The 19,730-nt window shown below is 35.8% G+C and overlaps 1 protein-coding gene across 1 annotated transcript in view; it reads left to right on the forward strand.

Moving 5' to 3' along the window:
* The window catches only part of LOC119837590 (calsyntenin-1), a 166,692-nt gene that overhangs the window by 138,534 nt on the left and 8,428 nt on the right, over positions 1–19,730 (forward strand). Inside the window, exons 2-8 of the mRNA XM_038363238.1 lie at positions 13,493–13,653; positions 16,884–17,005; positions 17,263–17,474; positions 17,686–17,832; positions 18,029–18,229; positions 18,983–19,063; positions 19,502–19,684. Of these exons, the coding sequence (XP_038219166.1) occupies positions 13,493–13,653; positions 16,884–17,005; positions 17,263–17,474; positions 17,686–17,832; positions 18,029–18,229; positions 18,983–19,063; positions 19,502–19,684 (1,107 nt within the window). The remainder of the gene's footprint in view (positions 1–13,492; positions 13,654–16,883; positions 17,006–17,262; positions 17,475–17,685; positions 17,833–18,028; positions 18,230–18,982; positions 19,064–19,501; positions 19,685–19,730) is intronic.

Below are 19,730 nucleotides of genomic sequence, written 5' to 3' on the forward strand. Positions count from 1 at the left end.
TTTGCTTCTAATGCGGTCGATGAAACACTTAAAAAGTTGAATTTAAAATAATCCATCTGGTGTGGATATGAGAAATAGTTTTGTGACTATAAAATGACTCTACTTTTAATGGAACACAGTTTGAAGATATATTTAACATTTTATTTACAAAATCTTGTTTCCTCTAAGAAACATTAAGTAACTTGTTCATCAAATAAATTTAAAATGTAAAAACAATACAAAGAATAATCAGTACTTTCGCAAATTTAACACAGTACCTGTAATTCAATTTAAAACGGAGGAAATAAGTTAATTTCGAAAAGGTTCGAGTTGTTTTATCCAATATAATCTCCCGTCGACGTGAACGAAACAGGGGTCGATTTACATTGTGTCGGAACGACTGGTTTATCGCAAACGGCCCCAGCTATTTGATGTTGCATGCTATCTACATAGTACATGTATTTATAAGATCAATTGATGGATACGAATTCGAATCGAAACAGTGTTGATTCAGGGGCGAGGACCTGGGAGTTAGGGACTTGGGTGTTCGGGACCGGTCGTGCGTGTAAGAAATAAATTGATTTTTCGGTTTCTCTGTACATCATTCATATAACATTTTTCTGTGTGTCCCCACCGGGAATTGAACCGTCTGTTCTACGCTCACGCGTTAACCATTGCATCAAGGAAGCGATCCCGGCAATGTACGTACGTATGTAGGTACGACGAAACGATAAATCGTACCGACATAAGATAAACCAGCCATATGTACATAAATAAGCAAATCGGCAATACACCTAAGGATCGTTTTCATATTAATCTCGGATTAAACGTGATAAACGAAAGCTTTATTTGCGGTATTGTTTCTATTATATTGCACTATCCGCGCCCCGCGGTTTCACCCGCCTAAGTCTGTATCCCGTAGGAATATCGGGATAAAAGTTGCCTATATGTTATTCCATTTGTCCAGATAGCTGGAACGTACGAAATTTCATTGCAATCGGTTTAGTATATTTTGCGTGAAAGAGTAACAAACATGCACACATCCTTACAAACATTCGCATTTATAATGTTAGTAGGATAAGTAGGATAGTAGGATTATTTTTGTCGATACGTAATGCCTGCTATCGTGTCGGATGTTGATGTTACGGATAGAGGTTATCGGGAGATAATCCGTAGAGACATTGAGCATCAATTGCCTATTACTTCACCGCATTATTCTTGAAGTATTAGGCGATTGAACTAATAACGGAGTCATGTTGACGCCTTATTGTTAATTCAATCGAATGTAAGTCAGTTTCGAATACTTTTTGTATTATTTGATGTAAGTAAAAAGAATCTACACTAATTCTAAACAGCTTACTATTACATTTTTGTATGTTTGTAACGTTTTCACGCAAAAACCACTGGACCGTTTTAAAAAATTCCTTCACCATTAGAAAGCTGCAAGTTCAAGACATAGGCTGTAAATGTACCACGGGCGAAGCCGGAGCGAAAAGCCAATATGAGATAAATGTGCAATGGATTTTCATGTAAATCGCATTTTTAACCGACTTCATAATAAGAGGGGTTTATCAATTCGACTGTAATTTTGGTGCTTTTAACTGGGTGTGGCTTGTAATTGGTAAAATAATGTTTATCATCGGTTCCATAGATCCAGAGATTAGCCCCTACATAGTCACAAAATTTGCTTCCTTATAGTATTAGTATAGACTTGTGGTATTACCTAACTCTCGCCGCTATTACACACAAATTTCAGACCAAACTGGGTGCAGGTTAATGTTAAATCCGCACTAGAATTGATCGCGCACAACGTGGAAGCAATTACAAGGGAATGACGTGCGGTGCTCGGCCTGCTAATGGCGCACGGAGCGGGGAACTCACACTAGTCAATTTGCTATAGCTGTACTGGATGCTGGGGCTAAAAGCGAGTCTTGTTATGGCCAAATTCGAGTGTTTTAATTACCTTACGTAGGTAAACAAATGTTTGCTGAAGTCCATGTCAGAAAAAGAACTAGAACAAAACTGTTTAACCGGAGACCCTTTTCCTTTTCCTCACCCGTTCCTCCTTTCCAGTCGTCATCCCTTTCCTTTTCCTTTACCCCTTAAAAGCAAATTCGTAGAGGCATTAACTCTGCTAATGTTCATGGGCGGTGGTGATCGCTTACCACCAGGCGTACCACCAGCTGTTGCCCGCTATGAAATAAAACAAACCGTTCGGTTATTTTTTATGATAACTTCATTCAACTATTATTTTTAATTTTTAAATACCTACTTACAATTTGAAACACATAATTAGGACCTAGGTTCACTACTACACTATACACACCTACCATGTCTCTTAAGTTTCCACCTTGCAAGATAAATGGACTGATGATGGTGATGATGATGAAGATGTGTTATATATTTTTATTAAAGTGAAGGTACTTTAAGGACTCTTATAAGCGTTCCACTGCATTTAAATCAAGACAATTTTGATAAATTCTACAAAACATATAAAACCGGGCCATATTATTCAGACTACGCTGTTTGTTAGTCTGTTTGCCGTTCGTCTGTCACCAGGCTGCGTCTCATAAACCGTGATAAATTTTCGTATATGATGTATATCTGTTGCCATTATAGTGACAACTCGCAATTGACAGAATTTTAAAAAGATAAATTAACTGATTAATTGACTGATTATAATGTTTTGCATAAAACACCATGAATACTCAGTCCCGGTCGCAAACTTAATACAAATAGAAATAAATGTAATCAAATTTTGCTACATTAAACAATTTCTACATAACATATAACTATTTAATGAAAACTACAGCCATTTAAAGTCACGAACAAAAACAAACCCAAAGTCATACGGTAATGAAATAACGCTCATATTAGCGGAGCGTAAAGTCTAGAATCGTATAAACGTTTGCTCATTTAGGAAATGGGAAAGTCTGACATCGCGTAATTCGCCAAAATGGCCGACATTATAGCGCGTTGATGATATATGTAATGTCTTTAACTATTCGTATCCTTCGAGTTCTAGTTAGTTATGTGTTAAATTACATTATGTAACTTCGATATTTTGGGTGTGAAGTTATTACGAAGGTTTGATGTGCCTAGGTCTTAATTTTGTTTCTGATTTTGTAAGTATGATACATTAAAATCCCTACTTCCTACTAATAATATTATAAATGCGAAAGTTTGTAAGGATGTATGTGTGTTTGTTGCTCTTTCACGCAAAAAATACTAGCTGGACGACCGGAATAACAAATAGGCAATTTTTTATCCCTATATTCCTACGGGATACGAACTTACGCGGGTGAAATCGCGGGGCGCAGCTAGTAATATTATAAATGCGAAAGTAACTCCGTCTGTATGTTTGTTACGCTTTCGCGCCTTAACCACTGAACCGATTTTGATGAAACTTGGTATGAACATAAAACTGAACTAGGAAAAGGACTTAGGATATTTATTATCGCGAAAAATAAATATCGCGCTATATAACCGAATTCCACGCGGGCGAAGCCGCGGGCCAGTTAAAAATAATTCTTAAATGAAGTTTATTATAAAATATAACCGCGTAGTTTTTTTCTAGTATATCTTTTTCTGACTTGGACTTTAGCAAACATTTCTTTATCGATGACGTGTCTCGCTTTTGTATTAAAAATTGCTATCCTTCAAGCTGCATTAGCAAATAAAATAATTTCCTCACAGAGTCCTATCCCTTGTCGCACTCAAATGTCGAAATTTCAACTTTAATAGCAATCTATAGGGTACATTTTCCTTAATTACCACGTGCACAAACTAACGAATTACATCCCAAGCAGCCCGCAATCAATTTTAGCTCGTGTTCAACAAACTTATGCGCTGCATTTAATAGAGGCTTAGTTATTAGACCGTCGATTACGTGTCTCCATAATAAATAGCTGGATTAGCGCTTGAACACGGAGCTTAGCGTTTAGCGGTATGTCTTTGCTGGAATTATTGAAGCGCTGAATTGTTTACTTTTTATAGTACCGTAGTATGTTGGTAAAGTCGCTGCGCCTGTTCCAATTTTAAATTGTATATTGCATTTCACAGCTTTCATTTAAGAATATAAAGAAGATGTAGATTTAATTATTTTCAGGTCCACTGGGTGAAAACTTGATTCGTCTTTATCATTATTTATCTATTACCTATCTATCAGCGATTAAATTACCTACTACTGCGAAATAATTATGCCAAAACTTTACTTAAACATATCGTTCTATGTGATCTTCCTTCAAAGAAACATCGGTTTTTCGTATCAGAAATAAACAAATATTCCATTCACATTGTTATCGTATAAATAACAAAAATATACGTTTTTAAATAACAGACAGACACCGACATCCTATTTATTTATAAAGATTCCGGTGAATCTAACTGCATCCATTGTTGGGAGGATTGTTCAATTCGAGTATGAATTTGCTTCGTCGATTCCAAAGAAAGCAAGAGAAAGGAGAGATGAAGGAAGTAGTCTTATTTCGCATTGTCTGATAAATATCGGATGGGTTTTAGACGTGGAATTTTAAATTGCGGGGTATATTCTGAAGGGTTGTATTGTTATGGTTGTGTCTGCATTTTGTAGGGTTTTAATGTGGATATTTCTTTCGAGATTTTGATTTATTTATTTATTTATTATTAGTACAAAACACTTTTTAAAAAATATTTTGCGATGTGAAATTTTATGAGGATTATGAATGCAGATTGTTGTATATTATTTGTATATATGTGAAATCATGTTTGCCTCCTTGGTACAGTGGTACAATGCTGGAAGAGCGTTCGAAACGGGTAACAGATTCGAACCATTTCATATAAAAGTGCCTTATCTTAAAGATCACAAAGTCATTTGCCCCACTTATAATTGTTATATACTAGCTGCGCCCCGCGTTTGCACCCTCGTAAGTTCGTATCCCGTAGGAATATCGGGATAAAAAGTTGCCTATATGTTATTCCAGTTGTCCAGCTATCTATGTACCAAATTTCATTGCAATCGGTTCAGTAGTTTTCGTGTGAAAGAGTAACAAACACACACACATACCCTTACAAATTTTCGCGTTTATAATACTAGCTGCGTCCCGCGGTTTCACCCGCGCGAGTCCGTATCCCGTAAGAATATCGGGATAAAAAGTTGCCTATATGTTATTCCAGTTGTCCAGCTATCTACGTACCAAATCTCACTGCAATCGCTTCAGTAGCTTTCGCGTAAAAGAGTAACAAACACACACACATACCCTTACAAACTTTCGCATTTATAATATTAGCAGGATATATAAGTAGGATTATAACATTTCAATGCTTTTTGTCAAATATCGATAGCTACGGGTGTTTGCAGACCTATTTAAGTTTGAATAAATGAATAATAAACACTTCAATTCAAACCTCTTCAAGCATCGACTAGAGTAGTCAATGTTTTCAGTGGAACGAATAGTAAATGTTCAGAAAAATAAGTTACAGAGATCCAAACTGCGACAACGATAAAATAGATCCGAGAACATCTTATATTTCACCTGTTTAAGCACTTTGTAGATATAAAATGTAAAAACTGGGGCAAAGTATAGAGCAGTTGTTGTGATATCATTTGTTAGGGTTGGCAAAAATACAGAAGTTGTACGTGGCTGGAATTTGTTATAATTTTTAAATTTATATGGTTTTTGATCTTCCTTGATCAAATTTTAATGGAAATATTTATTCTCTAGCTTGATATAGGAGTGCTAAAACAGTGAAGTTATGTTTCGCTTGTTTCTTATTATTCAGGAAGGAGATGGTTAGGCGTTAGAAGTCGATAAAATAACTCTTGAGTTAGATAAATGAGCATAGATTTTCGTTTCCTAATTAAAACATAGTATGATTCTTAATACAATACAATACAATATACTTTATTTATCACATATAAATGTGGAAGATGGAAGGTTAAATAGGCTTAACATTTAAAGGTTAATGTTAACTCATCTCTCGTTAAACTTGATTAAATTAATAGCGCATTTATGAAGTTTCAAATAAAATTGTAACATTGTATTTTATAATGAAAAATTAAACTTTTCTTTGACAACTATGAAGAACAAATCATCATTAACAGTTAATAATAATAATTTATTTAAATCTGCATTTTATCCCATTGTTACTTAAAAAAAAACTAATCGTCGACAACCCTAAAAGCTGAATGTAAGTGGGACGGCGGAGACAATGCAACCAACGCCGCACATTTACAAATGGAACCTCCCAAGATGGCGACGGTATTGTGTAAGAAGTCATTTAAGTGCTAGCTTACCTAACTAGGCACCAGATAGCTGCGGATCTTGTCTGTCTAGGTACTATTTTAGATGGAGCATTCCTATTTTAGACAAGTAACAAGAAATTTCACCTTTCTTTACCGTCAACAGACAAAATTCAACATTATCATAATCATCAGTTCATATTTGTTCTCGTTGGTGATCCCTTTGATATATGTCACACTAGCTGCGCCGCGTGGTTTAACCCGCGTAAGTCACTATCCCGTAGGAATATTGGGATAGAAAGTTGCCTATATGTTATTCCAGTTGTCCAGCTATCTACGAACCAAATTTTATTGCAATCGGTTCAGAAGTTGTTGCGTGAAAGAGCAACAAACGCACACACATCCTTACAAACTTTCGCATTTATAATATTAGTAGGAAGTAGGTTATTACTAGCCATTTGTCTCGGCTCCACTCGAGTTGACCCGGCATAAAACAAAATAAAATATAGCCCACAGATAACGAGGCTTTCGATTGGTGTAATAATTTTTAAAATCAACAACAGATCTAGAGATTGAATCCTACAAAGTTACAAACTAAAAAATGTATAAACTACCTCTTTGTTATATTGGTATAGACGTTGGAAGGCATAGCGGGTTAGTCAAAGCCCTTTGCGCCAGTCGCTTCGATCCTAGACCAGCTTTATTATTCATAGTGGCGGACTTGAGTTGTGCTGGTTTGACGTAATCCCAGGGGAATGATGGACGATTATTGTCTTATAATATTGATATTGACGTTATCCCTCGTCTGGTTTATGCGGCAGATGCTGCACTGATTGATTTTTATTAATATATAGCCAACAGCTTGTTCGCGACTATCTGGATATGTTATTTTGGGCCATGATCAATATGTGTGCCTCTTTTCTGTAACATAATAATCGATAACTCTTTTCTGTAATATAAACCTACCTACGAGCTTTCACTACCTTTACTACTTTTTGATTTTTACTAAAAAATTTTTTTAGAAATTAAAAACTTTTCAACGGATTTTAAACGCGATTTATTCATTATATTATTAACCCGACGTGAGCGAGCGTGGTCACGGGGAGACCAGTCAGTCTCCCCGTGACCACGCTCGCTGTAAAGTGTTCGAAACGTCGGGTTAATAATATAATGAATAAATCGCGTTTAAAATCCGTTGAAAAGTTTTTAATTTATAAATGTATAATACTCGCGTGAAACCAAACACAAGAAAATACTAAAAAAATTTTACTACTTTTACTACTTTTTGCTTTTTACTAACGTTTAACTATTTTACATCAAATATCGCCTAAAATAAAGAACCCGGTAAAATTATAAGACAAAAATCTGATCGTGATAAAATAGGTATATTTCATATTCATCCTATCCTACTAATCCTACTTCCTACTAATATTATAAATGCGAAAGTTTATAAGGATGTGTGTGTATTTGTTGCTCTTTCACGCAAAAACTACTAAACCGATTGCAATGAAATTTGGTACGTAGATAGCTGGACAACTGGAATAACATATAGGCAACTTTTTATACCGATATTCCTATAGGATACGGATTTACGTGGGTGAAACCGCGGGGCGCAGCTAGTGTTTCATAAATCCTTACCCTGATCGCGAAAAGATAATAACAAAACGAAAAACGAGTAACGACAAGTTATTAGTTTGTCTTGTCATAATATTGAAGTCTCGCGTCATAGGCTTCAATAAATTCATTTATAAGTACCTCCTAGTTAGATTTTATCAAGTATGAGAAAATTGTATTTATTAGCAACAGTGTAACAGTGTTCTAACTAGGGTTGCCACATGGAAATTTCCGGAATTATTATGTACTCAAAAGTAACGATATAAAAATCATTTGATATAACAAAATTAAAAAGACATTTAGTCTTTTACATATCGTATAATTTATTATATTTATTTTGCTCAATAGTAATTCGTTATTCTATCACATATAATCATATAATGCACATAAGTAGGCATATTGTTGTACTCAGCATTTCCTTTTGAAAAACCCACACAAATAATAAGTAAGTCGGAATAAAGTATAAGGTTGGAAATGTATCTACAACAGACGCATGGATTTAATGCGTACCGTGATTTAGAATTCATTTATCCATTTTAATATACAGTTTTTTTCGTAGTTGAGGCGATCGCCGTGTTTGATTTGAGTTGAATGTTTTGGCTAAATAATTTTGTTATTTATCCAGATTCGCAATCATATAATTCATGTCCATTACTGAAACCTGGTAGAGATCGCTACCTAGCGATAAGGCCGCCTCTTGTATGCTTTTATTGTAATGTCCTGCTTGCTTGTTTGTTCTTATTAGCAATAAAGAATTTCATTTTAAAAAGCTTGCAATTCAATAGCATATCGTCCCAAAATCCGCGAGTGGCAACCCTACGTCATTGTACTACTACAGTCGACTCGTGCTTTCGTATTCAGAAAGCGGAGTGGGATAGGGTCCCGAGAATAACGGCATAATTTACGATGGCCATAAACTATCGCTGACTGGAATATTTAACTTGACCTTAACTTACACTTTTGCTGTTTGGACATTATATTTCGTATCCTGTGACGAATCTGGTGGTTTGATTGCCATTAGCCGGTTTGTGGTCAAATCTTTGTTTTTGAAGTGATATGTCACTACTGTTTTGGACAACTTGTGTGTCCATTGTGACCATGTTTCAAATTTGCAATGATATAAATTCAAGGATGAATAAATAAGTAAAATTCCATCATATAAATGCGAAAGTGAATTCCAACCACATTGCAAGCACTAGGCTTCCAAATAAAAAGAGAAAAATAATATTTTTTTATTAATAATGGAATCTACTTCAAAAACACTAAAAAAGCGAAAGATATGTTGATATACTTGTTGTGAGCTAGATAAAAAAAATCTTAAATCGGTTCACAATTGCCTAAAATGTTTTCTGACATACACAAATAAAATACATGCAGGCGAACATAGAACCTTCTACTTTTCGTTTTTGGATGTCGATTAAAAATAGGTTCACCTAGTATTAGGTGAGAAAAAAATAAAATCAAATTGATAACCTCCTTTTTGAGTCTCCCCGTGACCACGCTCGCTGTAAAGTGTTCGAAACGTCGGATTAATAATATAATGAATAAATCGCGTTTAAAATCCGTAAAAAAGTTTTTAATTTCTAAACCTCCTTTTTTGCAAGTCCGTTGATAACAAAATTAGGGTGAAGGTATGCAATGGTTTTAACAAAAGCGATGCGAACGCATTTATAATTGGCCATTGTGCGTAGCGTTATTAAATTACGAGGACGTGTTACGGCGCGTAACGTGAATTTATTGCGCGCGCGTAAATCTCAATTGTGGGAGGTTTCGCTGAGTAATCGGTTGTTTTTGGATTTTTGCGTGTCATTGTACTGATTAAAGTTTTATGCGATTTTTTCTCATATTATAACACGGTATTTGTTGAAACAGGCTCTTATACGCTTTTATTACGAAATCCGATATGGCAAAGAAATTATTTTCTTTGAAACTAGGGCTTAATTCGACAGCTAGCGCATACCATCTACACTGCAACGGGTTTTAAAAAGGTTGATAAAAAGGGTAGGAAATGTCACCAGCGCTTTTCGTACCTCGAATGTTGGTCAAGCTTTTGAGCTTGTGAGAACCATGAAATTTTAAATAGGGGAAAATTGTTTATACTGGTTTAATGTGAAACAGCGTGTATTAAATAATGTCAAAATCTAATTCATCAAAAATCTAGGTTTTTTTCTATTTTAAATAGTTAAATGAGCAATAGAAAACTTTGAGGTAGCGACTTAGTACAAAGACACCTGAATTATTATATTTATATTTTTAAAAAGGGGAAAAAATTATCTCAGCCATCTAGCCATTAATAAAGAAATAACATGAATTGTATTAAAAAAACACGTTTACTGAAAAATAATTTCCCTGTTTGTTAAATACGCAGCCCAAAATAACCCACAAACCACGTTTAAACATAAATGATGATTTTTTTTCATCCCTCCCCTCGGCTGCCTTCAAGTTGTTTAACGCCGCCGTAAAGAGTGCTTAGGGCTGTCACCGCGGCGAAAATGTTTTGTTTTTTTGGTACCAGATAAGTGTGATTCGGTGGATATGGATTTTAGGTGTAGCTTACATGAGAAAACTTCCGTTTTCACTTTTGAATAAAACTGACGTACATTAGTACGTTAGGTGTGATCAAGTATGCTGTTTCTTAAAATATATTAAGATGATGAGTATATGCGCCGAGATTCGTATTGCGTAACAGTAACCTTAGCAATAATTACAGCTGTTCTAAAATATAAGAAAGTAACATAAAACGTTACCCAATTTTAGTCTTTCCAAAAACGGCCTGTATTTTCTTAGCACTCGGAAGGTAAATTTACATTATAGGGTTGCCGGCTTCCAGTTACTTAATCGCATGCACGATACAAAGGAATTTACGACGCTCCTATCCCGGGACATTCGTCAAATAGGGATATAAAGCCCGGATAGTATGTGCCCGTAAATCCGGATTCGATTCTCGGGTCAGTTTTACTGTTGTGATGTTTTGTGCCGTTTACATTGGGAGTAGCTGTGATGTGAGGCGGCGATTTATAGCGGGTTTCTTGTGTTTTTGAGATGTTGGGAACGGTGTAGCTTGGTAGTGGCGAGGGCGACAAGTCAGCTAACATAAAAACGCTTTAATTTATTCGTGTCAGGACTTAATTTTGCGGAATACGAATTTTGTGTAGTAATAGCTTTGTTACAATGATAATTGAGTTGTAATGGACTGATAATTGAGTAGTAATGGTGCATCATCTAATTCAAAATAACAGACTTGACCTTCTATTATCCAGGTATTTGGATTGCAAGCCATTACTGTAGGATTTGAAAAAGATATCGACCCAATGGTAATGTTGTTGATTTGGGAATCGTAATTAAGAAACTTCTAGGTTTTTTTTTATGTCATAGCGGGCAACTGAGCTTGTGGTTCGCCTGATGGTAAGCGATCACCACCGCCTATGAACATTCGCAAATGTAGGGCCTCTGCGAATGCGCTTCCCGCTTTTTTGGGGTAAGGGAAAAGGAATGGACTGGGGCGGGTGAGGAAGAGGAAACGGGCCTCCGGCTCAACCACTCACCGTACGAAACACAGTGGCATGCCACTATTTCACGCCGGTTTTCTGTGGAGGTGTGGTACTTCCCCGGTGCGAGCTGGCCCAATTCGTGCCGAAGCGTGCTCGACTACCACAATAAAAACAGTACTAGGTACGCGACATAAACATACGTCAGAGAATGTAGGAATAAGTACGTTCAGAGAAATGCGTGAAATACACAAAATATATTATGAATAATTTATTTTTCTATTTGCTGTGCACAAATCGCAAAAAATTGATAAAATGTTAACCCATCTGGAATGGCCAATTTCTGTTCATTTCACATTATTGTCATGAATACTCGACGAATAATAAGGCACTAGAAGCAGCTTTCAGTAGGAGCGATGCCACAGAACCGCTCGAACGCATCCAGTTACCGATTTATGCGGATGCACTGATTGAATCGTCGAGTGCGCGTTACTGTTTCGCCATTGCCATTGGATGCGAGGTGGAAATTTGAATTGTAATATCACTCTTTTGTACGACGCTCGCAGCCTCTAACGCTTTGATGGTGATGCTAATTTTCGTAGGTACAAATGCTAAATTGAACTTTAAAAGTATTGAATACTATTTTGTATCGAAATGAACTGACTGTATTTTGTTAATTTGTGTTGCACGTGATTTGTATTGAACCACAGTGATACGGTTCACTATATTTTTGACACAATAAAATACGACTTCACACTTCGTACCATTATTAACATACATATAAATCACTATATATATCTATACTAAAAAAGCAGAGCAATTGAACCAAAATATAATTTTAATTATATTTCATCGGAAGTATTCGCCTGTCTCAAAGGAAAATCTACAAGGATATTGTCAATGACAAGTCTAGTGAAGCGTACAAAAAAATGAAATTAAGAAGGAACAATAGCTTTATCTTTTATGTTCTATAAGGAAAAGATAAAAGAGAAAAATATAAATTTTCACCTAACATAGCCTAGAATCTTCTCCGTTAATGTCACGTTGCTACATTTTACACGATACGATTTTCTTATTTTAAAATCTTACGTGAGAAAATTTTTCCAATACAATGAAAGTAGACTTTGTTATAGCAAAGTCTATTGAAAATGTTTATCCATAAAATAGAAACACGTTTTCAAGCGACTTCTTCTCTTTAAAATATTCTGTTTAAAATTCGTTATAACTGCGCAGACTTCGGTTTTTATTAGCTCGTTGCTGAATCGTTTATTACTCTGCTCGTGACTAAATATATATTTTCTATGCCTTATTGTTGATCTAGAAAATGTGAATCTAAGAGGTTCCCATTTGCATAAAGGACGACTAATTCAATGCCTATGTATGTGAATATATATTTGTCCCAATTATTGACATGGATAATCATTTAACCACGGCCATTCGTTGATTAGATGTCAACAAGAATTCCTCGCGATAGCTAAAGCATTTTACAAAACTTCTCCTTCCATGGAGCGATCCCAAACTATTTGCCTCAGCTTTCCGCTTTATTTTATCTAGAACTAATTCTCATAGTGTTATCAAAGACCGCTGGCATTCTGGCCACTCTCCAAATTGCGAGTGCCTTCACGTATGCGGTTGCCATACATAATTCAAAAGGCATACGGCCTCCCAATAAGATTTAGATAATGAATGAAGTTTTAAGTGCGAGGTGAAAAGTTTTTAAAGCAGGATTCAACGTGGAACGTCAAGAGGATTTATCCGAGATTCAAAGATTTCAATCAGCGAAATTGAGGGATAAATAGTAAAAAAGCGCCTGATTTGGAACGCTTTAAGAGTTAGGAAAGGTATAATTTCGACTAGTTTTGAAGTTGAAAGATTTCTCTTAAGTAATTGAGTCATCATCCTAATTGGAATGGTTCATCGCCATTAAAAATTAGTATAAGTAAATGTTACGAGGGCATACATTCATTCATACATTTATTATTCCATATTACATAAGGATGTCGTGTTTTAGATGCATGTAAATCAATTAATCTCAATAGCGTCAAAATAATATCTAGTAGTAGGTACATACCCACCCAATTTTGAATATCTTGGTTCTAACAATGTTATCCTATGAACTATAGAAAACTAGATTAAAAAACCCAGTTTATCTTTAAACAGAACTATTCATCATAGTGGTATTCTTTCACAGACATTCCATACCTTGAGCTGGCGGAGCCGGACGAGGGGTACCACGGGCTGATACGAGAAAATGAGACACTGGTGGAGGTGACACCGGCTATACGTGCTCGGGGCCCGCTCTGCTCCTTCCTCATATTGAACAATAAGCACCATGGGGAGGCACCCTTTGAGGTAAACGACTTAATTTTGATAACATATTGTTATTTAATAATGCGTTTTTACGTTAAAATAGACATTTCTTATCACACTAAGGCTTCTTATCACACTTATACTTATAAATGTTATATAAAAATGAAAATATTGGAAATACTATTTTACAACAAAACTTCCTTTCCAAAGTCATCTTCCTTAAATTTGAACGAAAATTAAGTATTTCATCTATTTCTAATGTCAGTTACTGCGCAAGCACCAGCCTTAATGGACGCCATGAAAAATTCGTCGCTTCCGATTTTACCGGTTCAAACTGGAACATTAAAAACAAATCAATAAAATGAACGCGGCCTGTGCCAAACTGTTAAAGCAATACATTTGAAAGAGCAATCAACATCAGAACTTTATGCATTCACAATGCCCTATCGTATGTCGAGGCCGGTACAAAATTATTGGACCGCGCTTGCCCGCTCGCCACGTATAACTTTATTTTATTTTCCCGTTCTATTCTACTGGCCGAACAGAAAATAGCCGTTTACAAAGTTTGTCTCTATTTGAATAGTTTGTACGTGCGATATATCATTTTTTTCATGTCTCTCTTCTTTGTTAGCAGTGATTTCATCATATTTTCGTTCACGGGTTTTGTAAATTTTCACGTGAAACAAAACAATATTGTTATTACTTTATTTTTTTTAATGTTGGGATCCATCGTAAATGTAACAGCATCATTAATCAAGGACCATATTCCCAGCTGTTAAATTGCAACCGCAACAATAAAAACCTCCTCCTAGCTCTCAAAACGAACATTAGTAAATTTTATTACTTCATGAATGCAAAATACGACTGTAAATTTCTTATCTTCGTGCTCTTTACGAGGAAGCAAATAAGCAGCGATTTCTCCAGAGAAATCCTCCACACCACCGCAATAATATTTCAACTGCAATATATTTATGCTTTACGACATAGAAATACCGACACCGTATCTCAATTCTCATTGTATAAAGCACTTTAATGTCATAAAAATATGGTTGATACGTGGACGCCGGATCACTGTCGGCCAACTCAGATGGTCGCTTACAAAGCGATATTTTTATTGAATTTTAAAATTTATTGCCGTTGGCAACTCCTTTGATGGGATATTTTATAACGTGTCCAATATTTGTCGGAGAGGATGAGTTATGTTAGTTGAATGCACGAAGCAGTCGGAAATCTAAATTGGGAGATCATCCGGATATTATACTCGTCAAAGTATATCTAAAAATAAGTATTTCCTGATTTGTCAACGACATTGCTGCTCATCTTACTTACTCGTCACTCTATCGATATTTAGATTGAACTTTCCTAAATAATTCATCACGTGTGCATTCCGTGTTGTGTTTTGTTCAATGTATTTTTTTTTTTCGTAAATCTAATATTAGATAAGAGAGTATCTTGTCTAGTATTTTTCCATCCGGGAAAATACACCAGGGATTTTTTTTTTTTGTTATCATTATTATGTATCAGTAGAAACTGCTTTTCGAATCAGTGGTAAATGATAAAACTATGTTATTACGATTCAAAAATGCTTCTGGAAGTCTATGTAGGTACGTTTGAGTTCATATGAGTATATTTAATAATAATATCCCGTTGATTTCTCTTATTGGATGATGGTTGGATGGATGGATTTCTATACTTGTTCAGCTTTTCTCAGAGAAATTCTTCTGCAGTATTTAAATAGAATTAAAATTTAGCCGCCAGACGATCTTCATATATGATCCGCCCGTACACAGCCCTTTCGAAACTGATCGTGTGCAATTATTGTATCTCTATATCATCATCATCATCATCAGCCTATATATGTTTCCACTGCTGGGACACATTCCTGCTATGAGGGTTCAGGCCATAATCAACCACGCTGGCCAAGTGCGGGTTGGCAGATGCCACATGTCATGGAACTTTTGATTCTTGGACATGCCGGTTTCCTCACGATGTTTTCCTTCACCGTTTGTATCTCCATAAATATGATTAATTCAAATTATAATCTTAACCGCTTTGAGTTCCTTATACAACGCAGGTGTCTTCGCATCATAAATGATAATTTTGCTTGTATTATTGTCGCGTTATTCGCATACGAGTATCGCAAATACTTCTTTCATGTCGATATAAATTTTTTATGGTTCCCAATAACAATCTCGTTTTGTATCACCTGCCCCTTTGTCTAGTTTTGTCGTTTTATTTACGATCGTTACTACGTCGAGTATTGATAGAACAAATACTGCACAGCTTTTATTTTTAATATTTTCAGTACTGAAATATGATATGTTTTCTTTAAAATGGATGTTACTGTTGTTTTTAGAAATTGTATTTTAGTTTGAAAGCGGTGTAGACTTAAATTGTTCTTTCTATTTGTGTATGGCCTCTTCGGTTATTTTTTTGACAAGATGTAAATATAATTTTTATTTTATAGCATTGAAACGCTTTATAAATGAGAAATTTTGAAAGAATTGAAAAAATCGATTATGAAGCAATTCAATGTTATAAAACTAAAAATTAAATTTAACAAAGGCCGCGTCCGTGAAATAACGTGAAATAATGTCTCGTATTGGTTGTGATGGTTCTTAATCATCTCAATAGATGGCAATCTCAATAGATGGAGAAATTAATACATTAAAAAACTATAACACCGTCCCGTTGAAATAGCAGAGCAATTGAAACATGATACAATATTTTGTATCACAATGCACTATTTGAATATCCAGTAAGTACGTGTTTCGTATTCGGTTGTTTCCAATAAATTCGTGTCTATTTCGAGTTCCAGTGGCTCTATAGATTATCTATACCCTACATTTTACACTGCCATTGTCTCCAGTTCTTGTGTGCCTTTATTGGGACAGATTATATTTGGACCAGCGTCTTTGTATTTACATTTAAATGTGGTTTTATCAGATGAAACTATGTGTTCAATGGAATGTGTGATTTAGTTATTGTGCTTGTATGTATAATCAAAATATTGAACGTTTGTTTAGCTTTTTAATAATGTTATCAGTCATTTTGATTAAGCGATGTGTTACTAGATGAAATGAATTATGTGTGTTTATGGATTGATTTCTTTTTATATTAGGATATTGAGAGATAATTGTGCATGGGGTCAGTTAGTCGACAATCATAGGATGAAAGTGAAGCTTTTAATACGTTTAAATATAATGTTATTAAAGTGATATTCATCTTTGTTTTTTGTAGATTTAATCAAGGTACAAAATCGGTTGTTTCAGATTATGGTGGTAGATGAGAACGAGGCGAAGCTGCGGGTTCGATACCCGCTGAACTGCGAGAAGAGACGAAATTACAAGTTTGACATTGCCGCTGTCGGCTGCGATGGGTCGTATTCCAACACGTGAGTATTAATAATATTCTGTGTGCAATAAATAATTGCATTATTTGTTGTCTTTCATGAATCAAAATCAAATAAAATATTTATTCAAATTGGGTACTAAAAGCCTCTCTATTTTTAAAACACTATTTATTCATTTAGTTCTCAAGATGTCATCTTCATCGAAGTGTATATATGAACTACACTTAAATTAACCAATATATAAACTTATATATTATGTGTCTGCCTCAGGGAGCTATAAATCATTTTCAATTTTCCAGCGTACCAGTCCACATAACAGTAACTGACGTGAACGAGTTCGCGCCAGTGTTCAGCCAAGCCGCATACGTCAGATCCGTTGATGAGGGAAAGATCTACGACGAGATACTGCGCGTGGAAGCGACCGACCGCGACTGTACCCCGCGGTACGGCGACGTCTGCAAATACGAGATCGTCACTGATAGAAGCCAACCGTTCACTATCGATAATGAAGGTAATGTATGCGTTTGTTGTGATATTTTGTGATATTTAATGTTTTAAGTCATATTCGTAATCGTGGACCGATTTGTATTTGAGTGATAGACGCATACTTTTCATATTGGTGTTCCACAGGGAACATATATGGGCCAGTCTTGTTAAATATTGCTGTAAATGGAAAATTTTAAAATTTTATTAATTAGTGCATATTATTATTGTTTTTTCAGGTGTTATCCGCAATACAGAACCCCTTGATTACGAGAAGTCACACAATCATATTCTATCTGTGGTCGCATACGATTGTGGTATGATGGAATCTGCGCCTGTTATGGTGACCATCAAAGTGAACAAGCCCTGCAGAGCTGGATGGAAAGGTATGTGGTGAAGAATTTTGTATAAATAATTTAAAAGAACATTGTTTAAGTGCAATAATAATAATGATTGCAAATATATAAGAGACATAAGCACATACTTATCACAAAAATAAAATTTGTCGAAAATTACCCACAAAACATACTCAACATATCTTTGAGTTTAATTTTATGTTCACAATTAATATCCACCTTTCAGGCATCGCCGAACGCGTAGACTACGCTCCGGGTACGGGCCCACTTGCCCTCTTCCCGGCGGCACGTCTCGAAGCGTGCTCGAGCGACGAGCGCTGTCCCGGCGTGACACGCATCCAGGCGGCGGTTACTCTGCAGGCGTCACGCGCGGGTGTTGCCTGCGATCGGGACACGTACACGCTGAGCGCACAGAAGACTATTTGTGGTGAGTGACAGTTCTTGGAGATGGTCGGTGATGGCGTGACACATGTTGCAGAATGACGTTACAAATTACCGATGCGTTTCATAGAAGCACTATGGCAAAAAGATGATTGTCCCAGAAGAAACCTTTTTAGTAATTACAAAATTATAGCATTCTTGATTTTCAAAGCAATTTTTTTATATAAAGTTTATTGGCAAAATATCGTTGTATTCCTCCCCCTTGAATTCCTATATTCAGAGAGTAACATTGTTCTTCTGAATCGAATATTGTTTCGAAACAACTTGGACACAGCAATAATTGAAAGGAAATTATTACTAGATGTTCCATTAACAACGGGGCATAAGTAATCTGTATAATTTGTTTTGAAAGTTTCACGTATTTATACCGATCCGCAAATTCTAAATGGAAATTAAATATTTAAATGAGAAAACGGACGGGCTCCGAAAACTTTCTCTTCTCTCGCTCGAAGTGAGGACGAATAAACTAAACAATTTATTATTGTTACATTGAATAAATGGTTTTTAATTGATACATTCTTGTTTATCAATTTGCCCTGTCTTTTCTTTTGAATTTTTAATACGGATTGGACAACTTTAACGGCTTTATTATAAAAAAGAAATACTTGAATTAACCTTCCAGAAATTTCTAGAAATAATTGCTCTATGTAATCGCTAGAGCTAGAGCGATACATGTGAATTTCTGTACCTCTCTGACATTCAATATCGAGTAAATTTACATTTTTAATTTTTTCAACAGGCCTCGAACCGAAAACCGTCGATTTGTTACCGAGCCCAGGTGTCGGCAATGAGTGGACCAAGTCCTTGAAACCTGATTCAGGTGAGTCTGGTGAGACCTATTTATTATTGAGTTGCAACTCTTGTTAGCTCAGTATGTATAATGAGAGTCTTAGTCTAAGCTTTTATATACATTTAAATGGAGTCAACTAAATATAAGTGAGGAAGAAGAAAGAACGAGTGGGATGTTCATCAGATGAGATATAATAATGTGCTACACATAGTCTATAAACAGGCAAAATTTATAGTTTATTCACGAAAATAATACGACGTAATGAATTTAACGTTTATAAAAGAATAAGAAATAGAATCAAAAATAATAATAAATGCTTCTGTGCACTCTAGACTCGAAATCTTTTAGTCTTCACGAAGGATCGATTACAAGGCTTTTTAGCTATTAACTGTCAAGGTCAAGTAATTGCCATTCTATTGATTTACTTTAATACTGCACTGTTCTGTACCATTATTTTCCATTCTCCAGGGCGTGATGGCGAACAGATGTTCGAATTTGATGGTGAGTCCACTTCGGCTGTGGTGCCGGAGAGCCTGTTGGCGCACTCGCTGGGCAGCACGTTCGCGGTCAGCGTGTGGCTGCGGCACGCGCCGCCGCCCGACCACGACAAGCACCGCAAGGAGCACGTCGTCTGCCTCGCCGATGATCACAGTGAGTGTCGGTGATGGGTGGTGGTTGATGGGTGATGAAAACGTTG

This window comes from Zerene cesonia, chromosome 28, assembly GCF_012273895.1.
Source record: "Zerene cesonia ecotype Mississippi chromosome 28, Zerene_cesonia_1.1, whole genome shotgun sequence".
Classification (NCBI taxonomy): domain Eukaryota; kingdom Metazoa; phylum Arthropoda; class Insecta; order Lepidoptera; family Pieridae; genus Zerene; species Zerene cesonia.